The sequence below is a fragment of the Sminthopsis crassicaudata genome, chromosome 3 (genome assembly GCF_048593235.1).
Source record: "Sminthopsis crassicaudata isolate SCR6 chromosome 3, ASM4859323v1, whole genome shotgun sequence".
In the NCBI taxonomy this organism is placed as follows: Eukaryota; Metazoa; Chordata; class Mammalia; order Dasyuromorphia; family Dasyuridae; genus Sminthopsis; species Sminthopsis crassicaudata.
Window position 1 is genome coordinate 545,747,074 of NC_133619.1, and position 14,314 is coordinate 545,761,387.

The following is a 14,314-nucleotide window of genomic DNA, read 5'->3' on the forward strand; positions in this document are numbered from 1 at the left end:
TTTAGTGCCTCAATTTTGCTCTCTAACAGCTCAGTTTGAAACAAACAAATGAAAAAAAAAAGTCAGCATTTATATAAAACTTTATAACTATCCTGTGATCTAAGGATGATAGATGTGATCACACCTGAAAATCATAGTGGTTATGTTACTTGCACTCAGTGATGTAGCTAGCAAGTATTAAGGGGCAGAAGGAGGTTCTGGAAGACCTGAATTCAAATCTACACTATCCAGTAAGCCCTACTGTCATCAATCTAACACTAAATTTATCAAGATTTATGGCAATGGCAAGTTTCTATTTGCATAGATCTTTCTCAATGTTGTTTAACAAAGCAGGCCGAAACAACACTTTTGCCCTTATCTTCACACAACATGCAAGCAAATACACACTCATATATACTTATGCATCTATAATTGTAGCCTCCTTCCCAAATATATCTAAACATAATTGTATTTCATTTCAAGATTCCCCAAATGATCTTTTTAGTCCTTTCTGAAAAGTCCATTAACATAGGGCTTAGGTAGCATTCTACCTTACTGGTCAGTTTGAGGCAATTTAGTTTATGATATTATTTTCATAGAACTGATCTCCTGTTATCCCAACAAAATGAGTAGTATACAATCTATATCTCAAGTAATAAGAAGCATAATCTATGTTTCTTAAAATCTCAGGAGGTTTCCTAAGGGAAAATCTAGGCATCTTTTGGGGGGGGGGCTGGGATGCTCAAGAAATTCAGGAAGTGATCCAGAACCCTTACAGACTAGGCTCCAGATCCTAAGTTCCTTATCTGGTTTTATTTTTTTTTTTTAATAGGAAGCTGACCTCAATGGTCTCTAAAAGCTAAAAATATTTACTGAAAATAATGGAAATGGCAATCAACATTAATAGCCCAAGTACCCCGTAATCACCTGGTTACCCCATACTCGGGGGGTGGCTGATACCTCACAACAGCAACTTCTGTTCTTGCTGGCTGAGGAGGCGGGTAGGGTTTCACCATTTCATGGATCATCCCAGGGTGCTGGTCATTATAAAAAAGCCCATGTTCCTGGGTCTTGCTGACGGGGGACATCATCGGCTTGGCCTTGAAGGGATATTCAGGTGGAGGGCCTCTTGGGTCCATCACTTTGCCTGCAGGCTGGGTTGGGGGTGGTCCCCCACCGGCCTTAAAACCTTTACCGTTCCCTGAGTTAGGGAGGTGCTGCTTAGCCCCGTTTCTCTCCAGTGACAGCTGCATGATTCTTTCGCTGAGAGAGCGGACGTGGCCCTGTTTGAGTTCCTTGAGAGCATCGTCCTTATGAGCCTGGCCACTATTGGCCCGATTCACCGTGGGCCTCCCTTCAGTCCGGGACTTCTGACTAGTTGTACTGGGTATGTAGTAACCGTGAGCGACAGCCCCCTGCTGCTGTTGCTGCTGCTGCCCCCTGAAGAACTGGGACTGAGCCTTCGCCTCCTCATAAGTGGGCAGCTCCTCGTTATTCTGCTGAGGCTGAGCGGACCGGACCTGTTTCTCCATAACCGTATTGTCCACCTGATGTTCTTGCCCCTGAGGTTCCTGCCGTGCTGACTGGTGGACCATTTGTGGGTCTTCTTGAGCAAGGTTTTCCGTGGAAGAAAGGGTGCTTGTCGTACTGTTGGACGGTCCTGCACTCCCGGTGGCCTGGTGCTGAATGGCCAGCAGATTCATGTTCTCGGTCGGGGTGCCATACCTGAGTTGTTCCTGGATCAACCTCTGTAATACTGTGCCAGCTGCCCCATCCTCTGAACCTCTCATTTCCACCTCTGAGATCCTCAGGAAAGTTGGGGAGTAGAAGTTACAAAAAGGGTCTTCAACTGGCAAAAAAGAAAATGAGATGGAAAAAAGGTCAGGCTTTTATAGACAAGGGCAAATGTTAGCGTATATACTTTTTTGCCTAGAAAGTAACATTTTAGCTATACCATCAAAGACTTTCAGTTATCTGGAATATCACTGAAAACCTTGTAGTAGCTCCCCTCCCACCAAGGCTATTGAGTAATAATAAAAACTATTACACACTGAAATGTGCATTACTACATAGCAGAGTTGGTGAGTTATGTTCACACTAATGTAAAATTAAAAATATTGACTTTGTAAGCTAGGTCCTTGGGTTTCAATGGATAACCTTCAATTCTGTTCCCATTTTCAGTGGATAGGAGGTGAGGATACCACCTGGAAACATCCAATAACAGTATAGTCAAGTCAATCAAGCCAAATTAAATTAACAAGCATTTATTAAACACCTATTGTGTTCCAGACACTATGGTGAGGATTAGAGATACAAATAAAGGAGGAAAAAAGATCTTTAAACATGCAAATAATTATGTCCAAATAAGATATATACAGATAAATTGAAGGTAATCTGAGAGGAAAGGCACCAGCATTAAGGGGGACCAGGAAAGATTTCCTACAGAAGACAGGATTAGCTAAGGTTTGCAGGAAATCAGAAAATTCAGGGAATGCAGACAAGAAAGGAGAGCTTTCTGGACATTAAGGACAGCCCTTGAAAATGCTCAATCAAAAGAACTTGCATGTGTGAGAAAGAGTAAGGAAGCCATGTCACTGCAGAGCCAGATTCTTAACCTGGAATTTCGGAACTTTTTAAAATATAATATAGGTATGAAATGTACCTCTATTTCAATAGAACCAAAATCATCCGTATTTTGTTTTATGTATTTAAAAATATTCTGAGAAGGACTCAATAGGCTTTGCCAGATCTCCAAAGTAGTTCATGACATTAAAAATGAGAAAGAATCCCTGACATAGAGAAATAGAGATTATAAAGTAAGGGAAAGACAAAAGAAATACTGGGAGAAGGGGGAATCTATGGCCATTCATGATAGGGAAATGCAATAATCCAGATAATTCATTCCTTAGCAGCATTATATTATTGATAAAATATAATATATTTAATAAAGATTATTTCTGAATTTGAACTTTCAATTATTCATTCTGCATGTAGAAATGCAAGAATTACAGACTGTTAGACATTGAAGGGAGGGTAACTGGCCAGCCCAGATTCTTTGGGTTGACAAATACAGCAACCTAAGATCATGCTTATTGTTATACAGTTATAAATTCTCTATGCACAGAAAATCTGAACAATAAAATAGTCTTTTTTGTAACTAATTGATGTGATACTATTGTCAGGTAAGTTGCTGAGAGTATCACAGTAACAGCCTCAACAGTGTGACAATGATAAGAAGAAACAATGATAACAGTTGCAATAATTGCTAATATAGGTGTGTTCAAGAAAAAATCAGCAATTTCCTAATCTTTTCACTATCTTCTAAACATTCATACTTCAAGTCACAGAAAATAAAACATATTCTTCAGGGGAAAAGTACAGAGTTAATAAACATTTATGGAGTAACTAGTGTATCCAAAGTATTTCACTAGGAACTTTACGAGAAGAGAGGTGGTTCTTCTCAAGAAATTTAAAGTACAAATAAGACTGGAGAGAAAAAGCATTAATGAGTAGTTATTAAACACCAGACATGTATCTGGCATTAGAGATACAAAGAGAGAAATTACACAATTACCTGCTTTTAAGAAGCTTATATTCTATAAAGCAGAGATTCTTATTCTGGAATCTATAAACTTATTTCTTAAAATTTATAATGCAATTTCAATATAAATGGATTCCCTTGTATACGATACATTTTTTTTTTGAAAGAATGGGATCATCAATTTCACCAAACTGTCAAAAGCTAAGACATGAAAAAAGTTAAGAATCCTCGCCTATCTTTTCACCAATGAAGTGATTCAGGCTAATATCAATAGGCTTGTGATGGAGAGAGTCACCTGCATCCGGAAGAAGACTGGGGATTGAATGTGGATCACAACATAGTATTTTTACTTTTTTGTTGTTGTACGCTTGCTTTTTTTTTTTCTTTCTCATTTTTTTCCTTTTCAATCTGATTTTTCTTGTGCACATGATAAATGTGAAAATATATTTAGAAGAATTGTATGTGTTTAACCTATATTGGATTACTTGCTGTCTAAGGGAGAAGATGGGGGGCAGGAGAGGGAGAAAAAATTAGAGTACAAGTTTTTGCAAGGGTAATTGTTGAAAACTATCTTTGCATGTGTTTTGAAAATAAAAAGCTATTATTTAAAAAAATCTTGGCCTAGGGAAAGAGAATGGAAACATATAACTATATACAAAAAATGTAACAAAATACAGCATAATTTGGTGAGGGCAGTATACTGGCAGCTGGGAATGGGGTAGGAATTAGAAACCTTAAACAGCAATACAAAAATTAAAGAACAAGAGAAGGGAATAATAAAACAAGAATGCTTCATCAGGAGACAACTTTCATTAGGGAAAAAAAATAATACTAAAGGATCTGATTTGTTCAGATTTGCAGTAATCAATGATGTAAATTTAGAAAGGGGAATTATTTCACAGATAAGGAAACTGAGACCCAAGGAAGAAGTGACTTGCCCAAGATCACATGAAAAGTAATTTGGTAAATCTGAGATTCAAACCCAACTCTTCTGACTATATCCAGAGCTCTTTCCAAGGAACTGTGTGTGGTCTTTCCATAAATGGCTCTGCAAAAAAAGAAGCCAGTGGAATTCTCTAAATCTGAAAGAATGGAAATTTCTGAATATTTAAGGCATATAGTAGGCACTCAAGTGCCTACTGATTACTGATTTAGGTCAAAGCAAAAGACCTACTTCCCTGAGTTGACTTCAAACATGTATTAAGATTATAGGAATAGCTGTCACACTGGGATAGACAATGTTTAGAACAAATGAGGCTGTTTTCTTACCAAACTAAGTTCTGAAATTGAAATACTTAGGAAACTTCTATTAAAAATCAATCAGCCAATAAGCTAACTGGTAACTGGAAGAAAAGCAAAGAAGAAATGGGACAATTAAGGTAAAGGGAAGAAAAGAAAAGGGGGATGAAAGGACAAGAGACTTGAAGAAGTAGGATGATTAAAATTTCTACTTTCCTAAACTGAAAGTAGACCTGCTAATCAAAGTCCATGAGACAAAATGAGGCATATATTTAAAGGAAAGGGAAACAAGGATCTAATATGTTAGTTCCTAAATGTATAAATGGAGAGAAAGGAAAACGAGAGTATGCCTGAAGAAATCACTTCATGTAGAAAGTCAAAAATGGGGACGAGACCAAGCCTTAGCTTTTCGAACCCCAGCACCAAGGAAAAGGGGCTTACCAGCTTTTTCTCTAGTGCTACTGCCTGCCTCAGCTGTCAGTGGAGAAGCTTCCTGCCTCCCAGAAAAGAACTGAAGGTCTGGGAAAAGATAGCTTGTGTCTTCTAGTAGCTGAGTCGGGCTACTTGGACTGCAACACACAGGCAGGGGACCTGGAAACAAAAAAAATGAGACGTTAAAGCCAATAAATTCCGCCATCCTTCCTGCCATGACTCACAATAGCAGCCTTTGAATCATTCCTCCAAAACATTTTGAGTTGTAGTAGGAACTTGTTTGACTCTGTTATTTTTTGATTCATAAAATTCCAGAGTTACTATGCAAAATCATCACAAGGTCAGCCACCCACTAAAATGACCCACAGGCCCCCAAATTACAATACCCAAACCACAGGAAGCTGAGGCAGAGGCTTTCCTACCATGCAGCTGAAAGAGCAAAACAAAAATCAAATCCTCTACTGAATAACCAATCAAGTCCCAGAGGACAGAATGGGGCATTGGAGGGAAGGGGAAGTGAGGTTGGGGATGGGGAGGGTTGTTGGGGAGAAGAGACTTGGAGCAGGAGAAGAGGGGAGAGTATTTTTTTAAGGAAAATAGTAGCTGCCTCTCAGAACAAGGAAAGGAAACAAAAAGAAGCCATAGTTTCAATAGACCATGTGCTAGCATGAGAACATCCCAGCCCGAGACAGAGTCAGGCACTCAGCCTTGCATTCAAACTGCACAAAAGTCTTTGGAGTTTCATGTTGCTATGTGTAGCCAGGGTCGTGGACCGCTGCCAAACCCTGGCCTTTCAGCTCTGGTTTATCTGCTTCACACACAAACTGGGGTGCATTTCCTGTTCCAATTAAATGTGACATTTTTCTCAAGCCTACAGTCACTAGACATGAAACACCGCTACAAAAACATTGATAAAGCCCATGCAGAGTTCACAGGAGCACTCTGCAGGACAGGGTGGGCTCCATTCTCAGGATTGGGATCCAACCCCCTCCCCAACAAGATAACATGATCCACTTTGGGGAAACAGAATCTCAAGCATATTTCACAATGAAAATTCTTGCCAAAAAGAAAATTCCACTAGTAAGAAAATTATTTTTCTCATTAGCACAAGAATAATATTAAATGTAAGCTTCTTGAAGACAGACACTGTTTTGCTTCTGTGTACATCTAGCACATAGTGTAATGCCTGGTATAGATTGGCTGAAAAAAAAAAAAACAACTCTGTTAACAACTCTATGATTTTTTACCTCTCCTAATAAAAGTAATTGACATTTGTAAAATGCCTTAAATTTCTCCAAACTCTTCCAGTACATGAAATCATCAGATCCACACAATTACGTGAGATAGGTATTATGAGGATTAATCCATAAATGAGAAAACCAAAGTCCTGAGAAATTAGATGACTTTTGCCCAATTTCGCAAAGTTGGCAATGCTCCATATGTGTGTGTATGTATATATGTGTATATTTATATATATGCATATGTATATATAAGCGATATATTAAAAACAATATGTGTCTATATATAACATATGTATATAGATATAGATATATATTTGTTATCTAGAGATTACGGATCTAAGTACTGGCCCTGCTGCTAATTAATATAAATTTGAGCAAGTTACCTAACCTTAGTTACCTCATGAGATGCCCTATGAGATGACCCTTGGGGCCCTTTCTACTTCTTTTATTGTTGTTGTTCAGTCCCTTCAGTCATGTCTGACTCTTGTAACTCCATTTGGGGTTTTCTTGGCAAAGAGTGGCTGGCCATTTCCTTCTCCATCTCATTTTATAGATAAGGAAATGTAGGCAAACGGGGTTAAGTGACTTGTCCATGCACACACAACCAGTAAGTGTAAGACTAAATTTTAATTCAGGACCACTCCTGATTTCACACTTGGCATTTTACATACTGCACCACCTAGCTACCCTAACATACCCCAAGCATCATGATAATCTTCAACAGAAAGAAGTGAGCTCCAGCCAGAAGCTTAAGGAAAGTCCAAATGATTATAATAACTCAAGATGATGTTCTAGAGTGGAACTTTTTTTATACCCTGGTTGGGATCAGGGCCAACTGCACCAATAGGAAAACTTGTCATCTATGCAGTTCAAAAAGTACCAGAAATCTTGTACCCTATTGTCTCCACTAACCTGCCACTTACACATGAAATGCCCCCATTATAAATTTGTTCCTGGGTCATAGCATCATCCCAAGAAGAAATTATGAAAAGACCCCTGGGAGTTTTTGGAATACTCCCTAAGCCATTAATATGTTCATCAGCTTATCAAATCCTATCCCATTAAATACAACCTGAGTTCAGATATTCTTCCCATGAGCAGAAAACAAAGAATCAAATCCACCGTATAAGGTACTGCCTAGAAGATGTAAAAGGTAAAATCTGAAAATTTTTCTTTAGAAAGACAGATATATTATGAGGGGTCTGGTGTCTGAGATAGAAATTGACAAGAAAACCATATGTTAACATCTTCAACATCCCACTGAATTTTTATTCATTCTGTTAAGTATTTCCAAAATTCATACTAATCTTATTAGGTTCATGCCTAGGAATGTTGGGACTGAGGGCAGCAGGCCTGGCACCTTTGCTCTATACTATGTCCTTGATGATGCTATTCTAAGCCACTTCTAAGTAAAATCAATCACTGGCCATAGTTTGTATGTCTTCTGGATGCGTTTCCCCATTGTCCTCTGGATTACTTTCAACACTTGTATACATTGGGGAGAAAACTAATTTACATGTTTACTGAAAACTAAATTCTCCATCTGGCTCCACTGTGGTTCACTGCTCCAAATCAAATCAGAGTCAGATGTGAATTTGAACGGAGGAATAAACAAAAATGAGCAGCAGCAACAGCACTAAATTATTGGTGGGGGGAAAAAAGAGAGAGAGAGATACAGACAGAGACAGAGACAGAAAGACAGCGGGAGGGAGAGAGGGGAAGACAGAGGGAGGGTGAGAGAGTCCAACTCTCATTTTAAAGATGAGGAAATTGAAGCTTTAAGAGACAAAAAGACTTATAGGTATCTTAATCTTAATGAGGTGCCTGGCATATAGTAGGCCTTAATAAAAACATGTTGACTGGAATAGTGAAGGAAGGGTCTTTAAAGATCACCTAATTCAACTCCTCATTTTATATAGAGGAGGAAACAGGTCCAAGAAAGTTAAGTGCTTTGCCCAAAGGAATACCGAAGTGTCTCCAAACTGCTAAATGAAGAAGTAAGGTAAGTTCAAAAACCTTGACAAGGAAGCTGAGGACCCTGTGAGAAGATGACCAGCAGTAATGGCCTAAAGTTCCTTTCCTTGCCAGCCTCCAACACCATGGCATTCTTCCCTCTGCGCCACTAACATCAATGCCGGTCTCCAGGTTGAGATCCTTCTTTCCCTTCTCCCAATGTCCCATCCCACTAGGCCAAAGTCTCTCACTATAGCCAGGATCATCTTCTGTCATCCTGATTTGTATCTTGCCCCTGGACCCAGATGGCTCCAGAGGAAGGAATATACTGCCCTTTCTCACTTAAATCCAATTCTGCAAGTCATGAGATCACCTTTCCCAAGTCATAGTATTCTTTCAAAAGGAAGAACAAACAACAAAGTCCCTTCCTGCTAGACCCATCGAAAAGCCTAATAAAAATCTATCAGACTCTACTTATTCCCCACGGGGCCCTAGCAGTATATTCAATTCTTGCTGGAGGCCTAGCAGATTTGTTTTTATCATTTTTGCCTGACTTCTCTATACTTTTTGAACATCTTCCTCAAATTCACTCTGGCCTGTTCTACTGTCTTGTTGTGAGTCCTGTTTCTTTACACTGAACTGTGATATTCCCGAAACCTGAGTCAATCTTATGTCATTTATCCAAGGTCAAATAGGCAGATTAGTTTGATGTGAATCTAATGCTTTTTCCTCAGTAGAAAATGACAAACAAGATTGAAACTCTTGTTCAGCACCTATCATGCCATTGGAGATGGTATTAAAAAAAAAAAAAATCACTAGAAGAAGCTTTAATCTTAGTTCAAGGTGTTCCTTTTACTGATGTCCATGGAAATTAATGGACTTGCAGAAGGTCAAAAGGGGAAAAAAATCAGCAAAACCAGGCTCTCTGGCTCCAGGCTTTTTCTAAAATAACTCCTCCCCTTCACACACACACATAATTTCCTTTTTCTTCTTCATTGGTACAAATTCTTAGCAGTTTGTGAATGGCAGGAAGACTAAATATCTGCTTATTTTGCAATTTAGAAAGGATGGAGGGGGAGCTACTAGAAATATATAGGGTAAAGGCTGTAAATTTCTGCCAACTTAGCAATTCCATTTCATTCTAAAAAAAAATTATCCTCTCCCTGTAAAATCTGCCTATCTTTTGTCAAAATAAAGAATACTTGGCTTTTCTCTCTAGGATCATGATTTTTTTTTTTTGGCTTGCTTCTAAAACAGTGGAAACTTCCTTCCTGTGACAGTTCAATGCTGTTATTTTCTTTGTTACAGGCCCAGAAGCCTTTAGGCAATGTTACCCTAAACTGGGCTCTTTTTTCTTACTCATTAGTAGTAGAGTAACAACCAGCCTCATCTTTCTCCCAACAAGGAAACTCTCACCCAGGGAGACAATTAACTTTTCTGCACTCTAGACAACCTCAGAGGTGGCCAGAAGAAATAAAAGGCTTCCAAATAGCCTGATGACCTTTTCTGACCTTCTCTCCCACTGTTAACTGGTTTGACTCCAAAATCCTGAAAAGGCAAACAGCCCTGAATATTTCCAAGGATCAAAGAGAGATCTAAAGCTGGAAGTGACCTCTAGACATCTAGTCTAACCCTCTAATTTTTCAGGTAAGGAAAATGACATTTGCTCAAGGTCACATAAGCAATAGTCAACAGTAGATAGGATTTGAATCTCCCAGTTCTGCCTAAACCATTTTCTGCTGTAACACGGGGCTGTTTCAGAGTGTGCTCTGAGTGTGTCTCCTAAAAAGCTCAATTCCGGAAGACAGCATCTGCCTGTCTCTTGCTTCCTTCAATTTGAATGGCCCACTACTGCATTTACTGTTTTTCAGGCTCTTTGTATGGACTTGTCCATGGGGTTTTATTAGTAAATATCAGGAGTTGTTGGCCATCTTCTTCTCTACTCTCTGTTCAGTTTACAGATGAAGAACTGAGGCAAAAAAAGGTCAAATGACTTGCCCAGAATCACACAGGTAGTATTTGAGGCAGTATTTGAACTATGATTTTCCTGACTCCAGGCCCAATACTCTATCCACTGCACCACTTAACTGCCTCAATATTGGTCTAATACAACTGCTAAACCTTATAAACATTGTTTCCACCTTGTTCCCCAAAACATCTTATACTGACTACCATATTAAGACCCAATTTCTCCTTCTGGTTTCCAAGGTCTTTTATAATCTGGTCCTTGCCTATCTCCAAAATATGGCAAAAACAAACAAACAAAAAAAAAAAAAAAATCAAGCCCCATACTTTGTTTACAGGTGGGCCTCTCTCTTATTGTCCTTGGCAAAGTGATACACAATCCTGCCATAGAAATAGAAAACCCTCTCCCATTCTTCCTGTTTTAATCAATAAGAGTGTCCCGGAAATGGAGACCCACATTTCAGCTCTGCCCTCATTAACTGTGTGATGATAGGAAAGTCACAACTTCTCATGACCTCAGTTTCTTTACCTATAACATAAAGATATAATATTTAAACTATTTAGTTCACAAAGTTACAAGTAATGGGCTTCGTATACCTCTTGGAATTTCTAATTTTCCATGACTTTTATGGAAAGGTTTCATATAACTTCACATGTGCCTTCTCAGTGGAGGAAGAAGGAAAAGAATCTGGAAGTCAAAAGTTTTAAAAACAATATTTAAAAAATCATTTTACATATAGCTGTGGAAATAAGTATTGTGTTTGGCACATGGACTTAATAAATGCTTCTTGATTGCCTAGTCAATATTCATTCATCAAATACAAGGTGGTTATTCTGTATAATAACTGTATTAGCCATTGGGAGGGATATGGAAAAAATGACATTAACTAATATTTTTATAAAATCTATTATGTGCCAGGTCCAGTGTTAAATCTTTCACCAAAATTATTTCATCTGACTTTCCTAACAATCCTGAGAGATAGGTGCTGTTAATATCCCCATTTTACAGATGAGAAAACAGGCAAACAGGCTAAGTGACTTGCCCAGGGGCACACAGCTAGTAAGGATCTGAACATGCAGAATATTCCAGGCTTTAGGCCCCAGAATGTATGACCTAGTTGCCTCCATAGCATTTGCCCTTAAGGAGTTTATTTTATTCCATTCAACAAGACAAAAAGAGAAATTATCCACAGCCTAAGTCAATCTTAAGACATTTATCCAAGGGCAAATGAGGAACAATTTTTATTTTTATACAATTATGCTCCGCTCTAAATTTTCTTTCTAATCTCTGATCCTGAGATGACAGTGAGCACCAAAGTAAACCATTCTCCCTTCCCCCAAGAGCTTCCACCACTTAAAAAAAGTGGAAATTGGAGGTCAAAGGCAGGTCTGGCTAGCTGCCTCCCCTTCCTCTGCCCTGAGGCCATGAAACTCTTGCTCTCTCTCCTTTGCAGCGGATGCAGTGTTCCAGGAGGTCGAGAGGCTCCATCACAGCCCCAATCAATTGCAAAAACAATCTCCCAGGTGTTATTTTGCCCAAATTCAGGAACTTCCTGCCAGATGCATGTAACATAAACCTCCTAGGACTGTGGAGAAAAATCACAGCCCAAATTAGAAAGACCCTCAGTGATTTTAGAACAGAGACTTTAACTACAACAGCAAATCCTGGGTGGCTCTGACCTTCCCCTTTCAAAGAACTGAGGAATTGAGGAATTTACACACTGTTCCAAAGGGCCCAAAGTTCAATAAAAACAACTAAAATTTTTTGAATTGACTTAGACCTCGAGGTTTTTCTTGGGAACTGAATACCCTGTTCTGGAATACGTACAACTTGGAAATTAAGTCTATTAAAGTTGATCATACTAAAACAGAACCAATAACATAGGATGTTGGGGTAAAGATAGCTGATCAGTCCAATATGAACTCAGAAGGGTCTATCATTGGTTGGGTATAAAGAGTTAAACATTTGGAATGGAGATGGCTCTAGATGTACCACATCTCATGTGCTTTTTACACTTCTGCGAATCTGCTTTGCTCATACAGCACAGTGCCTTGTCTGACACAGCATGTTATGTGGTCCAGCATCTCCCATGTTTCATAATCAATACGCCAGAGAGACCTTAAGAGTGTTCTTGTATCAGTTCTTCTGACCTGCATGTAAACATCTGCCCTGTTCTCTTAGACAGATATACATCTATAGCATTTGGGTAACATGGCCAGCCCATTAGCACTGTTCTCTGAAGTAGAGTGTGAAAGTTTTGGCAGTTCAGTTCTTGAGAGGACCTCAGTGTCTGCTCCTTATCTTGCCAGATAGATAATCCTCCAAATCTTCCTAAGAATTCAAATGGAAGCAGTTCAATTTTCTTGCTGTTCAGGTGACTGTTCAGGTTTCACAGTACAACAATGAGGTCAGTGCAATGACCCTGTAAACTTTCAGTTTGATAACCTAATACCTCTTCTCTCTTACACTTTCCTTTGGAGCCTCCCAAACACTGAGCTAACTCTGACAACGCACGTGCCAACCTCTAATTATATTATATCTAATTAATTATATATGTGTGTGTGTGTGTGTGTGTGTGTGTGTGTATATAAAATAGTATTATATCATATATAATATATATTATATTATATATATAAATTATAATATATATAATATCTAATTAATTAATTATATCTAATTAATAGCATCATCTAAGTGTACAGACAAGGTAAGTGAACCTATCCAGAGTATTCAAAATTTCTCCATTTGTTGTAACCAATGGTTCCACACATGGCTGATGGAGAATCTGTTTTCTTGGCGTTGGTTGTCAGGTCAAAATTAGTTCAAGATTTTTCTTGGGAGCTGAATAGCCTATTCTAGAAAATGGGTGTCCTGGAGATGATGTCTATTAAAGCAAGGCCCAGTTACCTTAAAACAGGGACTCATTCCTGCAAGCTCTGAACATAATGGATTGTTCTGTTTCAAGGGTGTTTGGTCCAAAACCCAACTGGCCAGCTTGCTTAGCCAAGTTTAAGTTTCACGAATCTGAGAAATATATCTAAGAGATACCTACATACTATCTTACCCAGAAGTTTTACTTTTGAAAGAGATGGGAGTCAGAATTGCCATTTCCTACTTTCCTTCATCAATCAATCATTCCACAAACCTTTACTAAAGCATCTACTGCACTATGCAATTATTGGGAATTTTTCAACCAGGAAGAAGAGGCCTTCTGGGAATATTTCGTCCACCAAAAAGCTTGGATAAACTTAGGTCAAGTAAAGTGAGTGGACACATTCAAATGGAAAGAAGTTAATTAGTCTGCTAAGAGCAACTGTTCCCTCATAGCAATTTGCCCTACTTAGGATACAGATTGGGCAGAGATATCTTTTCAGGCTCACTTAGAGTACATAGTCAATCACCAGCATCTCTGGGTGAGTCAATGATGCTTATCTAACCAATGAGATATTAAAGTCTCCATATTTGCAAAGATCATCACTGGAAACAATACAGCCACCTCCCATACCTGGGAAAGAGCAGATAAGCCTCCCATTGCAGACCAGGATTATTTGACTTCATTGTCAAAATGGAGGCTTATATAATCACATACATTTTTAGAATAGAATAGTCATGCTTCCACACCAAGTGAAAGGGATACAAGGACTTACATTTAAATAATCTCTACTTGAAAGGTTCCTCCTATGCACATACCATTATGTTGGTACTTGGGGAAAAGTAAAGGTGGTTAATTTCCAAAATCCTCATAAAAATAAATGAGTCAACACTGTGATGAATCAGCCAAGAAAATTAATGTAGTTTTAATGTTATTATTATGAACTCCATAAAAATGAACAAACATTAACATATTTTTACATATAGTATTAGGACAAGAGATTAATCTTTTTGTACTCTCCTCAGATACAGTTATCTTTTCCATATCAAAGCGGTTAGGGTGGTTCCCATCTTGAGAGATCTGGAAAATTC

At 38.5% G+C, this 14,314-nt stretch overlaps 1 protein-coding gene across 6 annotated transcripts in view; it reads right to left on the reverse strand.

The window, feature by feature from the left end:
- AMOTL1 (angiomotin like 1) overlaps positions 1–14,314 on the reverse strand; it is a 241,743-nt gene that overhangs the window by 109,542 nt on the left and 117,887 nt on the right. For all 6 annotated transcript variants that reach the window (XM_074304486.1, XM_074304485.1, XM_074304490.1 and 3 more), the window contains 2 exons: positions 5,201–5,350; positions 907–1,828 (listed from right to left, as the gene is read on the reverse strand). In XM_074304486.1, coding sequence (XP_074160587.1) covers positions 907–1,828; positions 5,201–5,350 — 1,072 coding nt within the window. The remainder of the gene's footprint in view (positions 1–906; positions 1,829–5,200; positions 5,351–14,314) is intronic.